The sequence below is a fragment of the Pisolithus orientalis genome, assembly GCF_024613125.1.
Source record: "Pisolithus orientalis strain OTSU chromosome Unknown F5J12scaffold_38, whole genome shotgun sequence".
Lineage (NCBI taxonomy): Eukaryota > Fungi > Basidiomycota > Agaricomycetes > Boletales > Pisolithaceae > Pisolithus > Pisolithus orientalis.
The window spans coordinates 351,882-374,167 of NW_026260819.1; the positions used below are offsets into that span (position 1 = coordinate 351,882).

The 22,286-nt window shown below is 46.8% G+C and overlaps 6 protein-coding genes across 6 annotated transcripts; 4 read left to right on the forward strand and 2 right to left on the reverse strand.

The window, feature by feature from the left end:
- Window positions 1-361: 361 nt before the first annotated feature.
- F5J12DRAFT_907128 (TPR-like protein) lies at window positions 362-1,715 on the reverse strand (the record flags this gene model as incomplete). The annotated part of the gene is made up of 3 exons (XM_051748878.1): window positions 362-383; window positions 520-792; window positions 1,078-1,715. 3 exons carry the CDS (start codon window positions 1,713-1,715, stop codon window positions 362-364), a joined length of 933 nt encoding a protein of 310 aa, XP_051596523.1.
- A 1,007-nt stretch (window positions 1,716-2,722) lies between these two features.
- On the forward strand, window positions 2,723-3,586 carry F5J12DRAFT_896369 (uncharacterized protein; the record flags this gene model as incomplete). Its single annotated transcript, XM_051747930.1, has 4 exons — window positions 2,723-2,804; window positions 2,881-3,112; window positions 3,165-3,301; window positions 3,375-3,586. 4 exons carry the CDS (start codon window positions 2,723-2,725, stop codon window positions 3,584-3,586), a joined length of 663 nt encoding a protein of 220 aa, XP_051596524.1.
- A 1,234-nt stretch (window positions 3,587-4,820) lies between these two features.
- On the forward strand, window positions 4,821-5,628 carry F5J12DRAFT_725869 (uncharacterized protein; the record flags this gene model as incomplete). Its single annotated transcript, XM_051741672.1, has 3 exons — window positions 4,821-5,039; window positions 5,095-5,228; window positions 5,280-5,628. The coding sequence occupies 3 exons, from the start codon at window positions 4,821-4,823 to the stop codon at window positions 5,626-5,628; spliced, it is 702 nt and encodes a 233-aa protein (XP_051596525.1).
- Window positions 5,629-6,919: 1,291 nt separating this feature from the next.
- Window positions 6,920-9,074, reverse strand: F5J12DRAFT_725871 (uncharacterized protein; the record flags this gene model as incomplete). The annotated part of the gene is made up of 3 exons (XM_051741673.1): window positions 6,920-7,036; window positions 8,889-8,966; window positions 9,003-9,074. 3 exons carry the CDS (start codon window positions 9,072-9,074, stop codon window positions 6,920-6,922), a joined length of 267 nt encoding a protein of 88 aa, XP_051596526.1.
- Window positions 9,075-9,333: 259 nt separating this feature from the next.
- On the forward strand, window positions 9,334-11,412 carry F5J12DRAFT_896371 (glycoside hydrolase family 20 protein; the record flags this gene model as incomplete). The annotated part of the gene is made up of 10 exons (XM_051747931.1): window positions 9,334-9,873; window positions 9,926-9,963; window positions 10,022-10,223; window positions 10,272-10,292; window positions 10,351-10,763; window positions 10,815-10,899; window positions 10,950-10,990; window positions 11,046-11,082; window positions 11,132-11,189; window positions 11,246-11,412. The coding sequence occupies 10 exons, from the start codon at window positions 9,334-9,336 to the stop codon at window positions 11,410-11,412; spliced, it is 1,602 nt and encodes a 533-aa protein (XP_051596527.1).
- A 2,492-nt stretch (window positions 11,413-13,904) lies between these two features.
- F5J12DRAFT_854788 (uncharacterized protein) lies at window positions 13,905-14,450 on the forward strand. Its single transcript, XM_051746642.1, has 4 exons — window positions 13,905-13,927; window positions 13,971-14,063; window positions 14,113-14,310; window positions 14,359-14,450. Exons 2-3 carry the CDS (start codon window positions 14,005-14,007, stop codon window positions 14,264-14,266), a joined length of 213 nt encoding a protein of 70 aa, XP_051596528.1. The 5' UTR covers window positions 13,905-13,927; window positions 13,971-14,004; the 3' UTR covers window positions 14,267-14,310; window positions 14,359-14,450.
- Window positions 14,451-22,286: the final 7,836 nt, after the last annotated feature.

The following is a 22,286-nucleotide window of genomic DNA, read 5'->3' on the forward strand; positions in this document are numbered from 1 at the left end:
GCGGTCGCGTGAAACCGATCTATTAAGCATAGTGCAAGATCATGGAGGTACGAGGGGTGATTGGCATGTCCAGCCGGACGGAGTTGCAGCATAAGTTCGTGCAAAGTGATCGCTTCATGTAAGTCGACAATTCCGTGTTGGTTTCGAACCCTGTCCCTGAGGTTATGCCCAAGGGCACATAGATTGTCTACCGCTCGGCAAAGCATGATGGATTCACTCTGGTTTGTCTCTTGAGTTAGCCTCTTCACTCGCTCGTCAATGAATAGACTGAGCTGATCGACGGAGACCGCATAATCACGGTCTTTCGGTAGTCGGAGCTCCAAAGCATAAGTGGCAAGACAAATGGCCTCGTCCAAATCGGCTACTGCAGCCTGCTTCTGAAACTGGACCCAATGGTGTAGTGAGAGTGCGTGGAATGAAGAGACAGCATCTGCGCAACTTGTTGGACGGAGTGCTAATGTGGCTCGGTCAGGGAACTCTGCTCCGCCCGATCCATGCATCATAGTTTGTTTTGGCAACCTTTTGCCAAGGTAATAAGCGAGATTGTAGAGAGATACGTCACGATCAGAATGCCCTGGCGGACGGAGCTCCAGTGCTGCACGTTCGAGCGTGACAGCTTCTTCCAAGTCAACGACTACTCCCTGATTGTCGTATCTCTCCGAAAGACAGAGAGCGAGCCAGGCGAGCGATGAAGAGCGATGAGGGTGTCCAAAGGGACGGAGCTCCAATGCTTCCCTGTGCAGCTTAATCGCCTCGTCCAAGTCATGGGCCGCAAGCCTGTTTCTTGAACATCTTCCAGAGGTCAGAAGCGAGATTGTTGAGAGACACGCCACGATGGGGATGCCCTGGCGGACGGAGCTCTAGCGCTGCACGCCCGAATGTGACAGCTTCTTCCAAGTCTGCGACTACCCCCCTGGTTGTCATATCTATCCACAAGACAGACTGCAAGCCAGTAGAGCGATAAAGAGCGATCAGGATGTCTAGAGGGACGGAGTTCCAGTGCTTCCTGGTGCAGCTGAATTGCCTCGTCCAAGTCATGCGCCACAGCTTGTTTCTTGAACCTTTCCCGGAGGTAACACTGCGAGACCGAAGAGAGATAGGTCACGATCAGGATGACCTAGTGGACGGAGCTCTAGTGCTGCACGTCCGAGTGTGACAGCTTCTTCCAAGTCCGCGGCTACTCCTTGGTCCTCGTATCTATCCGAAAGACAGAGAGAAAGACCATGAAGTGATGAAGAGCGACGAGGATGTCCAGAGGAACGGACTTCCAATGCTGCCCGGTGCAGCTCGATCGCCTCGTCCAGATCGCGCATCACAGCTTGTTTCTGGAACCTCTCCCGGAGGTAATAAGCAAGATTGTGGAGAGATATATCATGATTCGGATGCCCTGGGGAACAGAGCTCTAGAGCTGCACGTGCAAGTCTTACAGCTTCTTCCAAGTCAGCGATTACCCCCTGACTCTTGTATCTATCCGAAAGACAGAGGGCAAGGTTATGGAGCGACGAAAAGCGCCGAGGATGTCCAGAGGGACGGAGTTCCAATGCTACCCGATGTAACACGATTGCCTCATCCATGTCGTCAGACTTCCCCTCTGTCTTAAATCTGTTGGAGAGGGCTTTCGCTAGGTTGTAAAGAGCATAATCCCGGTCGTTATGCCCTGGCGGACAACGTTCCAACGCTGCTCGCGCGTGGGAAACAACGTCCGTCAAATCCATTAGATGCTGTTACACCAGGAAAACGGACGTCGTGGAAATAGTTGTACCTTCGGGCCAGGTTCAGCAATCACTCGCAATAAGCCAGGAACAGTGGAGCCATACGTTATCCTTGGACACGAAAAAGTGACGAGGGGAAGCAACGTTCAATGTGCTACCAGAATCAGTAAAACTAATCATTAAGAAGGGTGAAAGCACCCACAGGTAAAAGGCACAGCGTCACGATGGAGCAGACAATCTTGGGTGTCGGTGGGAACAAAGCGTAGACACGACTACACGGAGGTCAATGCACATAACGCAACGATGGGCTCATCGAGACTCCACCAATGAATGGGAAAAGTTGATCCGGGAACCAAGAGAAAATACGAGGGCGTATGCTGCTCAAGTTGCGCAGATTGAAGAGCTGGGGAGGAGTTCACCACGATTGGTGGACGTCGAGATGCGAGAGAGGACAGGAAGCTAAGAAACACGTGGGTCATCCCTGCGCCCCAGGCGCTGCCTAACCACATGTCTGACCCTCTATATTTGTCTCAACAGCAAGTACAGTGCACTTACTCATAATAGACCACCACGTGGCATTGCCAGCAAAGTTCCACAACTCGCTTTTTCCACTCCAACGTGTGGACAGCTAGCTGAACACGGAAAAGTGCCATCATGGCATGCTTTGATCTTTATGTCCTGTTACTGACCAGCGCCCATGGACGTACGGTAGAAAAGCCGGGTGGAAATGGTGAGCTCCGGTCCGACAGAGAAATGAAGTTGACCCACGAACTCTCGGGAGATGTTGAATCTAGACTAAGACTGCTCCGCGTCTTGGAATAAGGCGAAATGCACGTTGCCACTCGGACAAGAATTTCCGAAACGGTTGTAAAAGGAAGTCTGTCGAATAGCGGGTCCACATAGTACTACTACTTGCTAGAGACCAATTCTTATCATCCTTTGTTACTTGAGAAGCTGTACCCCATCAAAGTAACTGAGGATCCAGGACATCGGACATCCCAGCCAGGCTCATGGCTTGTTTCTGCCGAATTGGAGATGCAACGTTGACCGCAGTGCTTCCACTCGAGCTCGACCTCATTCTGCTAGGGTATAGTAAAAGACGCGTTCCCCCCAGCCGCTGGCGAAACTTAAGAGCATGTTGCTTCGGGTGATGGCTACGTTCGTCAAGCCGCCTGTTCCTCCCTCGCCTTGCGCTGTTACGAACGTGTGTCGGACTCACCTCCTTCGTCGGCATTCCCAGAACCTGGTCACCGGGACGAGAAGCCTCTTTTTGCTGCATCTTCGAAATATTCTATAGCAGCTTCCATTCTATCATTGCATTTCATTCGCAATGAACGGACAGGGGACGCGTTTGTCATAGGTGGATCAGATGATGGTGGTGTAGCTATATGGTCGTTACCGTGAGTGGTCACCTTTCTGGCTCCTTCGCTAATCTTACCAACTCTACCCCAGGGATCTGAAACTACTCATGCGTTTCATACACTTCGTGGAACCCCTCTCCCATGTAGCTCAAATCCGGCCGCAAAATGAAAACGCGAAACCATTCGGTGGCTATGTATTGTGCTTCTCCTATGATAGGGACGATAGTCGTAAGTTACACTTGACGTGTTCCAGTTGTAAGCTCATTTTGAATGGTCACCGGTACCATTCTTGACACTCCAGTCGTTTTCCGCAGCTTGTGTCTCATTCCAGGCTCGGCTTCTCCACTTACGCATGTTTATTATGCTGGCGGAGCTGATTGCGAACAGATCATGACTATCTACGGAGATGGATCTCCCAGATTATGGGACTTCAAAGCTCGCGAATTTCGTCGTGCAATGGATCACGAGAAAGCCAAAGAGTCACTTGCTAAATCCTCCTGGCATGAGTTGTGAGCGTGGCGTCTTCACAACAAATTATATATCAGCGACTGAGACATCTCTTACCAATATCCTTGACAATCAAACATCACAACTATCACTTTCCCTCCTGACAACATCGAAGGAATCGGGGGGTCCAGGTGTGATTTTTAGGCACTTTTTGGGAAAGCAACATGTCGTATTTATGCAGAGTTAGTGTGTCCCGTCACTTGCTCTTCAGCGCTTTGTGATTTTCACTGCCACGGATACGACAGCTTTTGACAGCGTCCCACCTTACATCCCGAAACGTCCACTTCGGGCGACACCCCCTCACCAACTCCGTGGTCTCTTATCCCTGCTGTTGACACCGGCTTTAAGTCCGGAGATAGATGAGATCTGTGCTAGCAAGCTCGGTGTCCTAATGTCCTGTGGGCGCCTTGATCATTCGTGGTGAGTACTTAGAAGTGCCCCACCAGAGGGTGGCTTTCAGTAGTCAATTGGCGGCTGCCTGCCGCCGCTCGGACTCGAGGAATGCTTGGTCCATATTTGGCGGTGCTTCTGCGTTGCGGGCTGCCGCGATCATAGCTGCTCTAAGGGCGCTGTCACTTCATGGAGGTATCGACATGTCACCTAGCTATGTTCGTGCCTTGACCACTTGTGTCAGCCCTGCACGACGATTGCGAGACTGTGATCACATTCTATGCTACGTCACTCTCAACTGTGATAGTGCAGCACTATATACCTCCAGATCCTTGTATGGTTGGCAAGAAAGTGGTTTGAAACGACGAGTTGGGAGTTTCGTTTCCGCAGTCCCTTCGCAGACTGATTATTACTTAGATGAACGTACGTCAGGCGATGGAGGTCCTTGTTGATGCTGGAGTAGCAAGGTTGAGCGACGAGGAAAGTGTCAGTCTGGCTTAAAGCTTGGGAGCGACATCGTAAGTGGAATGTTTAGAGTTCCGCTAGGTGCACGTTTTCTTAACTCAATACAGTTCCAAGCACCAAGGGATCCGTTGACAGCTGCAAGGCATCTTCGTTGGCCGTCTGCCTATGTGGATACGTATCGGTCGAGAAACATGCGCTTTTATCTAACGAGTAAGTTGTGTCGATCTTCTGTGCAGAAAGCAGCTAAGGCTCTTTTCAGCACTTTGGCCAACATTTCCAAGACGGTCGCCTCACATCTACATGGGGAAGACTTAACCTAGCCGTTTATTAGCGGTTGACCTCTGTATCCTGAGGCTTTCGGGTCTGGCAGCGTCATGTAGATGCGATGGCTATCTTGCGTGCTCTGTTCACTCTTGCTGTAAATTCCCGCAAAGATAATGTCTCGATGCAGAATGTCGGTCAACAGGCGAGACAAGCCATCCTCCAGATTGCGTCGACTAACACTCCACTGTTCATGACGACTCTCACCCTCGACATACTCAGTCCGAAAGATCTCGAGTACCGTAAAATTGTGATGCAGGTAGTGGCGTTTCTCACCCGAAAGGTTCGTGTTGCCGCACCTATTCATCATTAAATTTCGGTGTTCGATGCAAGTGCAGAAACCCTTGCTACTGTATTCAAATATTTCCTCCTTGATGGAAGCGATAGTGAAGTCCTTAGACCCTAACTCAACTTCGAGTTGTGATGCAGTTCATGACACGGCTACGGAAATCATCGGTTATGTCGTGAAAACGTGGGTCATTCTCATGGCATTCTTTGTGACGCTTGATGGTACGATCCGCAGGTTCCCGACGGTTGATTTCCACATGGCTACCCAGCGTCTCGCGGTTGGGACATGTGAAGGCGCCTTTATCATGTATGACCTCAAGACTGCAACTCAACTATATGTTCTGGAGGGCCACAAAAAGCAACCAACGGCATGCTCGTTCTCGCCGGATGGCCGCCGGCTCGTCACAGTTTCACTCGAGGAAGGCATTGTACTTGTGTGGAAAGTAGGTTCGAGTTTCACAAGCTTTTTCCACCCTGGCGCGCCCCCTCGTCAGGGAAATGCTGGGTCGCAGCCGTACGAGACCCTAGGGTTCAATGTTGATGAGGAAGGTGTGTTCTCCGTCACGCACGCATGCCCGTCCTGACGTGGTGCTTGTTAGCAAACATGTCCATCGCAGATACTCTTGAATATGTAGATTTCGAGTGGCCGACGGAGCGTAGTGTGCGCTTACATATCCGAGAAAGCACGTTGACCTTTAGTACATAATACATATACATATGTATATCGGCCGGAGTTGCAAAATGCACATGTACTTACATCCAGTACAGTGGTAGTATGTAGGGAACCTATTTACTGCTTCGAGAGGTGCTATGTTTAGAATGACTTGCAAGGGCTGGAGTCAAATCACCACCACTTGCTCTTTTTGTCTTTTGTGTTGGTTTTGGTTGGTTTTCACCACTGAACCACACTTTGACTCACACTGAAGGGTGACAAATGAGTGGCCTCACTTGGAGGACTTCTTTTCCTTTACAAGAAGGTATGGGGGGTTTGAACAAAGAGGCTGCTGATGGAGGCCTCTTACTTCCTTCTTCTTGGTGCAAAGACACATTGACAAAGAGGAAGGTTAGTGCCAAAAGTTAGGGGCTAGCTCACTGATATTAAACCAGTGGTTCCTGTGGAAGTGGCAGGAGGTGCTCATTTTGCAGGCTATTTTGCCTAGCAAGGATTCTAGAGCACAGGTATCCAAAGGGCAAAGTCTGGTCTTTGATGTGGCTGGGTGGTTCAAAATCTTCTGTTATGCCAACAACTTGTATCATGTCACAAATCAAGTACTTGTCATACAAGCACATGACTGCATGAGAAGTGATGCATAATTTAACTTCACTAGTGAATGGAGCACTAGTCTTGGCCAACCAAAGTTGTACTGTCATGTCCTCATGGGTACAGTGGGCAGAGCTAAGGGTGGTTGCAAAGTAGATTTTGAATGGGGGACTGGTACAATACATGCAAGCTTTATATACATATGTAAAGTACCTGTGGACCAAACATTTGAAAACATTCAAATGTTCACCTGTGTCTCATATAATGCATCATTGAGTCATCCTTACACAGGTGCAAGGGTAACCAAGTCTGCAGACAGGGTTAAATGTGGAGGTGAACAGAGGCAAAGGAAGGGTAACCACATATATGACATATGCATGCAAATGGGTATCCTGGGGTAGACAGGCTACACATGTCACATGACCACATGGATCAGGGCCACAAGTGGATCATGGAAGGAAGGGTGAACAGACGTAGTCCAGCTATGGTACAATGCAGGGTGAACAGGGGGATACCATAAAAGGAAACATACAAGGAGAACATGAGTCCAGGGGCAGCTCACAGGTGACAGAACATCATCACTCAAAAGCATGATGAGCAGTAAGGTACAGAGTCTATAAAAGGAAAGAAATGTGAGTGGCACATAACAGCATCAATGTTTCATTGCTGTTTCTCAGGATGACCCAAACAGCAGGTGCTGCTGATGCATTCTTCCCATTGAAGTACTTTGCCTTTATTCACTGCGGAAACAGGATTTTAATTGGGTGTGGCGATAGTCAGGCGATAGGCCATAGTCATACTATATCCTAAGAGTAGCAAATGCTAATAATATGTCTGAGAATCATTGTGAGGTGTTCTCATTTCGAAGTGTAATCTGGTTGGATTTGCAAACTTATCATCATGACAATTCCAACATTCATCAACTATATTCTAAGCAGATTACACTGTGATTATAGGATATGTACATGAGTCACATCATATAAATCACATCGATCCTTGCTGGCTTCACTTATGCTATTCAGAATAATAAGATCAGATTATATTCCAAATGCCTACTACACGGTGTGCTTCGAAAATGGTCCCCCCCCTGGGTGCCGCCCTTGCTCGCTGCTCCCCCAGCCCCCTTGTCTGAATCCAGTGTGTACAAACATGTCTTCCATGCTGTAGACAAATGTACTCTCAGGCGCATCTGAGTGGGCGCACATCAGGGCACTCTAACATTCTCCCTGGCCATCCAGACAATCTGTTTGTGCCTCCTAGTCAAAGTGACCGACCATCAGCAAATATGGGGCAGGGACTAGAGCCCCACAGCATCCTTTGGACCTGCAATGGCACTGTTGGAACCCCATCAAGGTGATAGCTTGATCGATGTGGGTGGTGTAGCATAGCAGGTGCAGGTGCAAGTGTGGGTGCAGGTGCAGGTGCATATTGACCTTGACCAAATGAATAAGTATGCTAGATGGACTAGTACTGGTACAGGAAGACAGACATACAAAATGCTTGTTCATGGTGAACAAGTTTAATGATGACTTCTTCACCGGAGATGATGTTGATTCCAAGGTAGATGTCACCTGGGGAGTGGTAAGGGTGTGCATACATTCAAGCACATAGGAACTTTGTGCACCGAACAAGCCTGAGCCTATCTTCTTACTGAGCCTGTACTTTCCACTGACATGGAGGTTAAGTCTATGGGTGGGGTTGTCTGACATGGTGGCGACGACTGTATGATGGGACTGATGATGTGGCTGGACAACAGAGTGAGTATGCAGACCAAGGGCATGCAAGAAAGCTAAAATAGCAAGAAGCAGCAGGAAAACGTGTGTAAAGCACTGTCTCAATTCGTTAGCAAGTTCTCCATTATTTGCTGTGTAGAACCAGCTGGACTGTGGGATGGTGAACTCAGAAAAGTGCCACAGCTACCCCAGGGAGTGAAGTGCAGGCCAGGGGATCAAAGGTGGCCTCATGTATCACACTCATCTGAAGAGTCAAAAGGCCACATGGTCGCCTTGAGGTGCTCGAGTGGGCATGTGATGCCATAGTTGTGAAAACCACATGGTTAGACTAGTACTGAGGTGGACTCACTGGATGGGAATGAAAGGGAAAGAAATTGGTACTGTCTTGTAGAGTAGAACTCCCTAAGGGTCAGCTAGAGTAGGGAGGATTAGCAGCAGAGGAGATGAATGAGAAAGACCAAGAAGAGGCAAAGAGGAGAACACAGAGAGACAATGGAGGACAAGTGACTGAGGGAAAAAATCACTAAGTCCATTCGTCTTTCTGAGGGTTGGAAAGGTAGCAAGGGCTACTTTTCAGATAGCAGTATCATTGGACTATGGCTGATAGAGTTGAGCATAGTTGGGGTCAGGAAATGCATTGTGGGAGTGGTCAGGTTATTGGTGTATTGTCTATATTCAGATCTCATCTACATGAGATTATTTGGACATGTTATTCAGAAATCGTCGAGTCGGATTTTGCTCAGACTAATGGTTATATCTTACAAAAAAAATCTAAGGTCAGATTATCTACATTTAAAGAGTCCGATTATACCCCCCGCTAAAATCTCGTTTCTGCAGTGATTCCCCCGACTTGACTTGGTGCTGGTCCCTTTGGCAGCCTTGAGTAGAAATTTACGAGGGGAGCTAACCCTTCACCAGAACTCGCCAACTGAAGAATGCTCAAGACTTAACAATCTGAACGTACCACAAGTTTCTGTGTAGTAATTTTGGGAGGAATAAGGTTCCCCATCTGGCGGCGGACGAGGGAGGGCCGCATACTTTGGTTTGTAGTCTAACGAACGGCAGCAGAACTTGCGGTTAGACTCGGGCAACTTGGTTGGTCTTGTTTGCACGTCGGACGATGTTGGCTTCCCCTACTCCCACGACAGTAATCGGAACACGTGATCGTTCGCGGCCTCCAAGTGAAATCAAGTCAGACTTGAGGGGGAGGAGGAGAACTGGCGTGACGGGTTCCGGCCCTGTGGTGATATAAAGGTCTTTTTCTCCCTTAAGTTACTCACCTACTGACCGCCGTCATGGTCCTTAGTCCATCTAGGTTGTTGGCATTTGCTACCTTGCTCAGTCCATTTGCACAGACGGTATGGGCGCTCTGGCCCATCCCAACTTCTCTAGAAACTGGGACGACCGCGTTGGTGCTATCCTCCTCTTTCTCGATTGACGTCGCGGTCCCCAATGTCCCATCGGATCTCCTTCAAGCAGTTGCTCAAACTCAGTCATACATTCAGAACGACAAGCTTGGCCGCCTGGTCGTTGGACGTGGCATTAACGATAGTTATGCCATTCAGAATGCAAATCCCCTCTTATCCTTGAAATTGACGCTCATGGAAGGTAGTCAAGTCCGGAGTATCTCTTCCGAGGCGGTGAAGCCCCTGGGCACTCGCAGTGAAGAATACACCCTTGTCATTCCCCAAGACGGGAGCCAAGCAACCCTGACAGCGAATTCCACGCTTGGCCTCTACAGAGGTCTCACAACTTTTACCCAGTTGTGGTACTATTATGATGGCGTGATCTACACTCTTCTTTCCCCAATAAAGATTTTCGACGAACCCGCCTATGTAAGCATGAACTTCCTGTAGCAGCTGATCCGCTCACTCAAGTCTCGCCTAGCCCTACCGCGGTTTTGCGCTTGATACAGCTAGGAACTAGTAGGTGTTCACCGACTCACTGACTGCGTGCCAAGTTAATGAGTTCCCGACCCTGTAGCTTTCCTGTCACAGACCTAACCAGAACTTTGGACGCAATGAGCTGGGTCAAGCTAAACACGTTCCATTGGCATATCACAGACAGTCAGAGTTTCCCTCTCCAAGTCTCCCTGTATCCAGAACTTGCCGATAATGGTGCCTACTCCCCCCAAGAGGTGTACACCGAAAGTGACGTCCAGTACATAGTGTCATACGCTGCTGCGGTAGGCACTCATGAGATTTTCGTCATATCATTGACCAATGTTCCCCAGCGTGGTATTGACGTGCTGCTAGTGCGTGTTTCTTAAATGATAAATCGGAGATGATTCATACCTCATTCCACAAACACAGGAAATCGATACTCCAGGCCATACTGCTATCATCGGAACTTCTTATCCTGATTACGTAGCTTGCTTCGACGCGTCACCCTGGGCCACCTACGCAAACGAACCCCCCGCTGGCCAACTTCGCTTCGCGGTCCCCGAAGTGGTCAACTTTACTGCGTCTCTGCTCTCCAGTGTTGCTCAAACCCTCATGTCCAAATACTTTAGCACTGGAGGCGACGAACTGAACACGAACTGTTACGTAAACGACTCTATGACACAACAGCAGCTGAACCAAACAGGTACCACCCTCAACGCTGCACTCGATACCTTTACCCAGGCGATACACGGGGCACTCATCACCCAAGGAAAGACCCCAGTGGTTTGGGAAGAGATGGTTCTGAATTGGAACCTGTCATTGTCAAACGAAACAATTGTAATGTAGGCACTCTTGCCATGCCTCGAGGAAGTAATGCTATTGATTGAATGAAGGGTCTGGATCTCTTCAGCAGATGCGGCAGCCGTAGTTGAGAAAGGATTCCGTATCGTGCAAGCGCCCTCCAACTACTTTTACCTGGTGAGTTCTCACATTCCATGCTCTAGACAACTATAACCGTAAACCGACAGGACTGTGGTGCTGGAGGATGGCTTGGAGACGATCCAACTGGGTGAGAGCAATCAAGCTAGTGTAGATCGTACTGTGCATCTTACACGTCTCATTAGGAACAGCTGGTGCGATCCATTCAAGACGTGGTCCGAGGTAGGCTCCTAATCAACCAGTGACCCTTCTGGATACTTAGTGTTCTCAGTCTTACACGTTTGACCCCCTTGCAAACTTGACAGAGGCGCAATATCCTCTTGTTCTTGGTGGCGAGTCACACGTTAGGGTATCAAAAGCTCTGACTGAGAAATTTCTGTTGCAGGAGAGCAATTCCTCTGGACAGAACAATCAGGTCCCCAAAACCTCGACTCCATTGTATGGCCTCGAGCTGCATCTTCTGCTGAGATCTTCTGGAGTGCCAAGCAACCAGGTGGAGCTCCTCTCAACGTCTCAGAGGCACTTCCGCGACTGCAGGCAAGTTACATCTAAATCGCTCATTCACACGTGTTTGTTTTACCTCACAAACAGGACATTCGATACAGAATGGTCCAACGAGGTGTCAACGCTATACAACTCCAACCACAGTGGTGCGCTCTGCGTCCACATGTCTGCGACCTGAACGCATGAATGGGTAGTACAGTGAGTTGCCACGTCCCGGTCACAATAATCGGAAGTAGTCGGTTCGACTTCTCTAACGACTTCTGACGTGCGGGAGATACTATCATCTGGCCGGAGTTGCAAAATCACCTACACACCTACACAAGTATATAGTATTACATAAAAAATACATGGATGGGTAGAAAGCCATGTGTAGAGGAACTTCTGATAGCCTGAGATGAAAGTGATCTGTGAGGTGTAGAAGTTGCCAGAGAGATGCTAGCTTATGACATAAAAATACACAGTTTTAAATGTTCCCATCTGCCCTGTAACTGAAATTCTCTTTGATTGTCCAAGAAAAAAAAAAAAAAAAAACTGTAGCAGGTATGTGTGTCTGAGAAATGCTGCAATGGCTTTGTACATTTATCCAATGTGTGCCTATGCAGTACCTAGATAGTAGAGCCTTTGATTTGGGTGGGTTTTTGCAAGCTACAACACTCAAAGATGAGTGCTGAGGGTTGGGGGTGCCCCTGATGAAGAGGGAGCAAGAATGTGATAGAAAGTGATAGGGTAGACTGCTGTCAGCCTACAGAAGGATGAATGGTGACTTAATTCAATGTCCTAAGCTGCAATGAGCTCAGGGAGGGCTTGGAGTGAAGTATATTGATGATAGACAAGGATAAGTGAAGTAGATGATAGTTAGACCCTTAATAAAGCCTCAACTATCATAGCTGCTGAATGAATTACTGAGTGATGATAAAATGTGAGCAAGAGGGGCTCTCTGATGTCTTCCTTTTTTTTTTTTGCTATCTAAGTACAGTGATTTATATACAGTACAGGGGTGTTGCCTATGGAAAACAAGGTGCAAACACTTGGTAAGTGATTGGTAACTGATGAGTAAGGAATGTAAGTGATGGGTAATCATCTTGGAAAGCATTGGTAAGCATTGGTAAGCATAAGCAAGCCAAAAGGCAAAGAATCAGTAAGCAAAGTCAAAAGATTGGTAAGTATTGGCAATAGGTGAGTCAAAGACAGTCAAAACATCAAAGTATGAGTCAAGTAATGTCAGGAACTGGGAAAGTGCACTGGAATTGCATTAGGGGGAGGCTGTGCATGTCACATCTCAAAGAGATTGCTTCTAGGCCAAGGTGGGATGACAGAGAGGCAGCACTGATCTGATGCCAATATAGTACATCCAAAAGTGGACAGGGTGAGTCAGATGTCAACAGGGGTCAAGCTTTGGGGGTCTGTGGGGTGACAGGAGCACAGGGGATTGCAACTTTCCCCCCCAAACCATCCTCTCAGTGAAGCAAATAAAAACTTCATGAATGAAGGCTCTGTTGGAAGAGAGGATGAAGGGGGAGTGTCTTCTGCTGTATCTTGCAACAAGGAGGCAAGATGTGCATCATACTCATCATGGATGTGATCAGGGAGAGTGGAGAACAGTAGATTATACTGTAGCTGTTGCAATCTTGGAAGAATGATGGATGAGACTGGTACTGAAGACATTGCAGGGAGCAGGGAGGAAGGATCCATATGCTTCTTGGACTGGAGAGACTGATATGACCACATATGACCTTTCCAAGCAAATGACAGACCTGAGGCAACCAAAGAACATTCCTCCTAGAGGTCATACTGTACAAAAAGAAGCACACTGTCCAAGCTGGATGGGCTGAGAGGGTGCAGATGAGGGTGGGATGTACCAGGATGCTTCAGGACATGAAGCTGGTAGGAACTCCTGGTAGATATATGTAGCCATGGTCCCTAGCAAAGGGGACAAGTGAAATGATTGACATGGAGGTGGCCATATCAGAAGAATTAGCAAAATGAGTGTCTTTTGGAGGGAGTGCTGTAGAAACATGTGGAGTGTGCAAATCCTTTCCAATTTGGAAGGTAGGATCACATGGCTGAGTGCTACTAAGCAAGTGTGGGAATGGTCTTCAGTATCTGCAGAAACAGCAGAGATATGTTGAAAGCCAGAATGCCATACATGGGGCACTTAAGAATTTTAACCAGTGCTTAACTCACTTCCTTTCTTTTTCTTTGGCACTGATGACTTGTTCTTGTGTGCAAGGGATGACTGCTGACATTTCTGGCTGTCCTTCTTCACATGAGGGCTATGGTCTTCATCTCCATTCATCAGCTGTATCCATGTCCACCTCACCAAACACCTTTGGTGTGTGACAGTGGGTGACTTCACTATGGACAGTAATGAATATGATCTTGCACTTGAAGGCATATGCACCCAACTTTTCACCCAGTTTTTTGATCCTCATACTCCACTGACTAAACTTTCGATCCATACCAAAATCAAAGATTATTTTTTGATACAGAAGGGAGTTGCTTGTGTGATATTCCTTGATGGTCATGTTGAGGAGTGATGGCAACAAACCTTGAATTTCCACTCCTGTGCAGACAAGCTGAAGAATAAGGGTGGACTTGGCACACACTTGAGACTTAGATGCCCTTTCACAAATCCCTGAGATGATGACTGGCTTATCTAACATGGGAATTCTCTTCCTGAGTACTGTGTGTGTGAATGGCTTGGACTCATGTCAGCTCTATTCAGATTGTGAATGATGAATAACTCACAAAGTATGGATGTAGCTCTTTGCACTTTGCACCACCCTCTTTGAGTTCATGGCAACTGGGACACTGGAAGTCTATGTCCTCAGCACAGGCCTTGTCCATGAGCCACTGCACTAATCCTAAGCAGGGGTCACACATGATGCGAGGGCAGGAATAGCACTTGAATATGTATTTAGCTCCATTGTGGCAAAGGTAGCAATACTACTTATCATGTTAGTGGTGATAGGAGGATGGACCTATAGTACATACCCAGTTATGCCACTCCTCAGCCAGAGGGGACTGTCCCTGAGAGGATGGAATGGATGTCAATGAACTCAGTGTTGAAGCCTTTGAGGTGGACTTCTGGCCATGGATAGTTCCTCAATGAAATGTTGACACATGATGTGCTAACTTGCAACAAGAAAATTGTGTTGTTGATGTGAAAACAGGTCCACACAATGTAACTGACCACAGTATGTCACACATGTGCAAATCTCAGCAGCTTCTAATACTAACTCTGCAGGATTGTTGAAACTGCTGGCTGACATCTGTCACTTATATCATGGAGTAAGTGTTCACAATTTCTCAGCTCATTGAAACAGTTGGCCTACATCTGTTGCCTGTTTCTGTGAGCTGGTGCTCATGCACCTGGACCTCCTCAACCTGCTTGTGAAACTGCTGGCTGACATCTGTCACCTGTTTTGCTGAGCCTTACTTGTGATACCATTGGCCAACATCTGTCACCCATATCATGGAGTAAGTGTTCATGATTTCTCAGCTCATTGAAACAGTTGGCCTACATCTGTTACCTGTTTCTGTGAGCTGGTACTCATGCACCCAAACCTCCTCAACCTGCTTGTGAAACCATTGGCTGATATCTGTCACCCATATCATGTAGTAGGTCTTCATGGTTTTCACACTCAAGGCAACAGACATGGAGACAGTCAGTATATGGTCACAAAATCAACTTGTGATTGTTTTTTTTTTGACAGGCAGGCCTGCACACTGACCTTCGGTTGTACAGTCAAGATGTACAGCAAGGAAAACCCCATTGAACCCCTTCTGGTGTCTCCTGATCAGGTTGCTTCTTTGTGCTACACCTCAGTATGTTCCTACTTGCACTCTTGATCAGCTGCTTCATTCATTCTGGATGATAGGGAACAACAAACTTGCCAAAAGGTAGAATACCATTCATGATGCCAGTGGTTCTTAACTTATCTTTTCACAGGAGCAATCATCACCCACATGAATCTCACAAGCATGGCATATGCTAACACCTTTGGTACCAGCTTTCCCCTGGGCTGCTGTCTCATGTCATACTTGCCACTGGTGCACATTTATGAGGTTTGTGGGATTCTATTTAAGTCTAATAACATGTCTCCATGATTTGAGTGTGCAGTGGATTTGTGAATTGATGGTAATCACTCTGGGTGGAGGTATTGGGTACTCCACTGGCAACCCCTTGTGCTTGATGGATGATGCCCAAGCCTTGACACCTCACTTTTTCCCATTGGTACCATGAGTGCTGAATAGGGTATACCAAGCTGCCATAGTCCACTGGTAGTGTGCTAGGGTGTGAAGGGTGCTATTTTCTGAACAGCAGTGCAGATGAAACTAGATCAACTTCACAAGACTGGGGTAACTGCCCATGTCATATGGGACACATTGGTGTTCTGCAAGGTTCATGGCAGGCTTCTTGATGCAGTACTCAATTGGCTCACTCCGCTTGGCTTCCAGATTTGCACTGCACTTGGAGGGAACATTTTGCTGATGGTCACCAGTTCTGCTCCCATTAGTGGTGAAGTGGTTGATTTCCTCAAGATCACTTTTGGTTGTGGTGTTATGGAAGGTGTGACAAACCTACTTCTTTTCCTTCCCTCACTAATTTTTGTCCAGGGTAAGTGAGGTCATGGGATTGCTTGATTATGTTCCATTAATGACTCTGGGCAGTTATGGCATGACAGAGAATTGTGGAGTTTGCATGCACACTTCGCAGGGAGACCCAACTGGTGGCAGGATAATCAGACCACCTCAACCAATTCTCAAAGTCAAACTTGTCGACCTTCCAGCGATGAATTACCTGTCTAATGATAAGCCAAACCCACATGGAGAGTTATGTGTCTGTGGCCTGAACTGCTTCATGGGATATTATAAAGGTATGTCTCCTCTTTGCCATTTACTAAGGCCTGTGAAAAGAAATGGTATCCATCAGATGAGAAGACTACCCAGGAGACACTGAAGGACAGCTAGATACACACCAGGCATGTCGCAGAAGTTGATAGTTCCAGATGCTTCAAGATCATTGATTGAGTGAAGGTGTGTTGTCTTTTTTGGCCCACCCCTGGTGCAGGTAAGTAATCCATACACACCAGAACATTATGAAATTGGTGCGAGGCGAGTACCACCGAACACACCACTTTCACTATCCTTCATCCCAGCCTCCCCTCCCCAAGGACCTGTAACATTGGGCTCAACAATGTTGGCTCTTGGCACCATCTTGGCATCTGTCCACCTGCCCCCCCTCCTAGTCAGCCCTTCCTGCAGCTGCTGCCATCACCCTTACCTTCTACCCCTTCACAAAGAGTTCTCAACCCATCTCCAGCTCTGCCATCACCATCAATGGCCACAATGTGGGCTCCATCACCACCAGGACAGCTTTGTGTGATGATGTTGATGACCTGTAGGAGTCACCTTCTCAGGTGGAGACATCATTGACTATTGTGGGTGCAAGTCTGTTGTGACATCCTTCAGGTAGCTTTTTGGATCTGGAGTGTACTGAGTCAGGGCTTGCACCTGGAAAGGGATCACATCTCTCCCCAGTATGCATATATGTATCAATATCCTGCATGTCATTGCACCATGAATTCCCATGTATATGGTATTATATTGAATCAACTATTTCTCTCACAAAATGAAGTTGTTGTTGTCACCATGTTCATCACATAAATATCCTTCCATCATATTGTCTGGAAAGGTTGTTGTCGCTGTCCCAGGTGCCCTGTCAATGATACCCCATCTCCCTCACATCTTGACTAGGCCTACAACAGCTCTTAAGCTCCTGATATCCATAATTATCCTTGCTTTTTGAGACTCAAAGAACATGACCTCTTCTGAGGCTACCTTTCCATCTGTGTCCAATGGTCTAACAAGTGTGACAACAATGGTTTTGCCTCTGAGTTCTCCAAAGAGTGGTGTGGCAAGCAAAATGAGGGCTATTATTTTTTCTAGGTGACCATACCTGGTTTGGGTTAAGACAGAACCTGTGCAGGTCTCAAACACTGTTTCAAACTATGGTATTTAGTAACTAGAGACATTACAAGTATCTGACCATGATGGGCCTACTCTGACATAGCAATTCCTCTGCTCTAATGCACCAAATCTGCATGACACTTCTTTAGTCTGAAATAAGTCTCCACCATGGCAGACCCTAAGCTTGCCTGCTGTAAACAGTGCAAGCACTGGAAGCTGTTTCTTGATCTCTGAGCTTCATTTGCCAAGTACTTGTCCCAAGTATCATGTGACCCTTTTGTGGAGGTCACAATCAAGCTTGTGTGCCCATCTCATAGGGAGGCTGAAGCACATGGTCTGGCATCTGGTCAGTTTGAGAATGAGTTTTGCATGTAAGTGACATCAGTGCATACTCACAATCCTTGAGGACAAGTTCATATCCTATTGGACTGTCATCTTCATGCTCATCTTCATTTGCAAGCTCATCTGAAAGGTCATATTGCATCTGCAACTGTTCCAGGTATGTGCAATGAAGTAATGCTTTATTTAAATTACTCCAAGGGTGGCTGCATGAATGGAGTGTATTCTGGAGCATCCCACAAAAGCACTCCATATGAAAGGTCCAAGTGGTCCACACTGGCCCACAGTCTCGGATACCCTGTATGACATGTAAGACACCATGGATCATGAGTGTGCAAGCTGGCAGGCATTCAATGTCATATTGATAATAGTATCTATTGACAAAAATTAGTGTTGTGATACAATTGAATCAGAAACACACATACCTCTCATATTTCTGCACCCAATCTATAACACATCTTTCAATATTGTCAAGTTGTCTGTGTGGGATGCAAAACTGTAAAGTAGCCTTCATTGATTGCTGCTAGCTTGCACATGTGCTTGTAGTATTTGTCTTTGGGAAAGCACCCCTTCAGTAGCTTCAGAGCAAGATGCACAAACCAAAAACACCATGTCTCTGCCATAAAGAGTGAGCAGTCTGTTACAATATTCATGAGCACATGGACAAATGTAGATGGTATGTGTCAGAGAGCAGGCAACAGCTTCTTTTCCAATCTCCTCTCAAATTTTCAGGTTGCAATTTCGAAGTCTTCATTACCCATCCCAAGACCCTTGAATTGGCCTGTCCAGAAGTTGACAAGGTTCAGGACAATGTTCTCTAAGAACAAATGAAACCATTCCCATGGGGATGATTGTGCATAATCCAAGGACCTGACATGAGTCAGGCCTGGCAATCCTTTGATGCCAGTCTCCTTTGCAATCATCACCATCTCTTTTTTTGTTTTGGCCACTGCAATCCTTGCCATTACATCCTGAGAAGTCATCATGGTGTTGTAAAGGGGCTGGTTGATAGAGGGTCCTTGCACTGCAGTTTTGAGATGGCAGGTGAAGAGGGATGTAATAGGTCTTGCCTAAGCCATGAACAGCTTTCACCTTGCACAAAGTGACAAGGGAAGATTGAGTTATGGCCCTTGAGACTTTAGGAAGTGCTCGATTGCAATGATATCACCAGATTTGATGATGATATATCCATGCATCTTGAAAAGGGCTTGCTGGGATGCATCAAAAGTCTGGACAACATATGCTAGCTTGGCACATTCATTGTCCAGGGGAACAAGAAAAGAATGAAGGTCCTTGGGTTGGTGCAGGCCAGGAATAATTCTGATGCACACAATAGGTTTTTGCTGTGAGTTCGCACATGCAGAGGCAGGTTGTAGTTCTGCAACAGGAGTGGTGTGCCAGATGGGCCCATGCATCACCACCTAAAGAGTAAATAGCTATTGGTACAAAGGCCCAATGTGATGTCTTGGGAATCTGAGAAGTATTGGTGAGGTAACTCTTCTCCATCAACAATAATGTGACAATGGAGAAGCCACTTGGTAATGATTCCCATCAAATACATCCACAATCTCTCCTCTCCCAATATCATAATCTGCACAGTATGAGAGCATTTTGATCATCCTCATGCTTTGGAAATACCCTTGCAGTTGTCAGGATAAGTGGGAGATACATGAATTGTCAATGTGGCCTTCTGTACTGGTTGAATCACACTTCTTGACAGAATGGACAAGACTGAAGATAAATACATTTTTCAGTGTAGGCCACACATGAATTTCTGCAGCAGTCAACCAAGAGGGGTTTGATCCCAGATAGTTTGGCCACACACTGAAAGATGACATATTGTGAGTCAAGGTTCATTTTGTGTCAGAAAGGTAAATTGCATCTGTGAGTATGCACATTGAGTGATTTGGCCCATCATAAGGAGGTTAAATGTGTGGATATTGTCGCAATCCCCATCCAATAGAATATCATTCCCTGATGCATGATCAGTTTGCACATTAGAGCCAGGGCAACCAGGCATGTATGGAGAGTGAACAGATCTCATTCTCTTTCATTTCTTGCATTGTCTTCCAACTCATCCAACAGCTCATTATCATCTCCCTTGAGCTCTTCAGCCCATACCCATACATCATCTTGAATGTCACTTCTGGGGTTGGCCTCAGACTCAGACACCCCACTCACACCTGTTGTGTCCAATGACTCAGATGGAGATGCTGGGCAGGAATGACCACCTGAGATGACTACTTTAGTATCATTTAATGGTCAGCTTGTTGAGCTGACCTTCAGCCAGATCTAGTTGGGGGCTTTCTTCACCTGTCAGGCTTTCAGAGTCATGCATGCCTATCAGTTGCCCCATGGATGCGGCCTTCTTATAGTGATGCCACCACTGTGTGCTGCTCAAGTGCACACCACATCCTGGATTGCACCAACAATGTTTCCTCCTTGGAGATTGAATTGGAGGCATGGTTAGTGTGTTTGACTTAACTGACTTAATGACATGTACCAAGCTGTGATCACCTGACCTGAGCACAGCCACTCCAAGGTTGTTGCTTACATCCATTATCCTAAGTGCCATATCATCTCTGCCATCAAGCCTCTAGCCTCAATGACGAAACTGAAGCACAAGAAGCAGTCAAGGATCAATAAATTAGGAGAGTCATTATTGGAACTCCATGGGGATTTGGAAGTGCACAAATGTGAGTTCATCAATACTGACAGGTACCATTTGGATCTTATATCTCTTCCTGCAGGAAAGAACCATGCAAAGGAGGAGAGGAGGTGGAAAAAACAGCAAGATAAACATACTAACCAATGGTTAAGATTGATTAACAAGCCCAAGGGCTGAGCAGGTCGAGGCAACAGCTACAAGCTAATAGATGCCTTGGGACTCACAGAGAAGGACATGTACAATCACCTTTTGGTATGTCTTCCATCCCTACTATTGTATTCTTATTACCTGTATGCTACTCAATAGGATGTTGTATGGAAACTGGTCTACCACTACCTGGATACAAGTTGTTTGCTTTCTCACCAAAGTGACAAGCTCCTTGTTGAGAAAGTCATTCAGAGGGTAAGGGAGTGCATTCTAAGTGCATATGGCCACTAATAACCAAGATTCACATTGTTAGGCCCAAGCAGAATCAGAAACCCTCATGCAGTGGAGGGAGGCTGGGGTGCACATGCTTTAATTGCCCAGGTATTGAAAAACTGGTCAACATCTGAATGAAGGCAAAAACAGAATGCCAAAGCAAGGGTTAGCAGTTACTTGTATCTATATTTTGATCTCAAGTTGATTCCCTGGTATGTTTAGAGGAAGAGAGAAGAGTCTAATGATGAAGATGAGGAAGTGGGCACAGATGATGCTGGTGCTAACAGGTGCTGTCACACACCAAAGGTGTTTGGTGAGGTGGACATGGATACAGCTGATGAATGGAGATGAAGACCATAGCCCTCATGTGAAGAAGGACAGCCAGAAATGTCAGCAGTCATCCCTTGCACAAGAACAAGTCATCAGTGCCAAAGAAAAAGAAAGGAAGTGAGTTAAGCACTGGTTAAAATTCTTAAGTGCCCATGTATGGCATTCTGGCTTTCAACATATCTCTGCTGTTTCTGCAGATACCAAGACCATTCCCACACTTGCTTGTAGTGCTCAGCCACATGATCCTACCTTCCAAATTGGAAAGGATTTGCACACTCCACATGTTTCTACAGCACTCCCTCCAAAAGACACTCATTTTGCTAATTCTTCTGATATGGCCACCTCCATGTCAATCATTTCACTTGTCCCCTTTGCTAGGGACCATGGCTACATATATCTACCAGGAGTTCCTACCAGCTTCTGTCCTGAAGCATCCTGGTACATCCCACCCTCATCTGCACCCTCTCAGCCCATCCAGCTTGGACAGTGTGCTCTTTTTGACAGTATGACCTCTAGGAGGATGTTCTTTGGTTGCCTCAGGTCTGTCATTTGCTTGGAAAGGTCATATGTGGTCATTTCAGTCTCTCCAGTCCAAGAAGCATATGGATCCTTCCTCCCTGCTCCCTGCAATGTCTTCGTACCAGTCTCATCCATCATTCTTCCAAGATTGCAACAGCTACAGTATAATCTACTGTTCTCCACTCTCCCTGATCACATCCATGATGAGTATGATGCACATCTTGCCTCCTTGTTGCAAGATACAGCAGAAGACACTCCCCCTTCATCCTCTCTTCCAACAGAGCCTCATTCATGAAGTTTTTATTTGCTTCACTGAGAGGATGGTTTGGGGGGGAAAGTTGCAATCCCCTGTGCTCCTGTCACCCCACAGACCCCCAAAGCTTGACCCCTGTTGACATCTGACTCACCCTGTCCACTTTTGGATGTACTATATTGGCATCAGATCAGCACTGCCTCTCTGTCATCCCACCTTGGCCTAGAAGCAATCTCTTTGAGATGTGACATGCACAGCCTCCCCCTAATGCAATTCCAGTGCACTTTCCCAGTTCCTGACATTACTTGACTCATACTTTGATGTTTTGACTGTCTTTGACTCACCTATTGCCAATACTTACCAATCTTTTGACTTTGCTTACTGATCCTTCACCTTTTGGCTTTCTTATGCTTACCAATG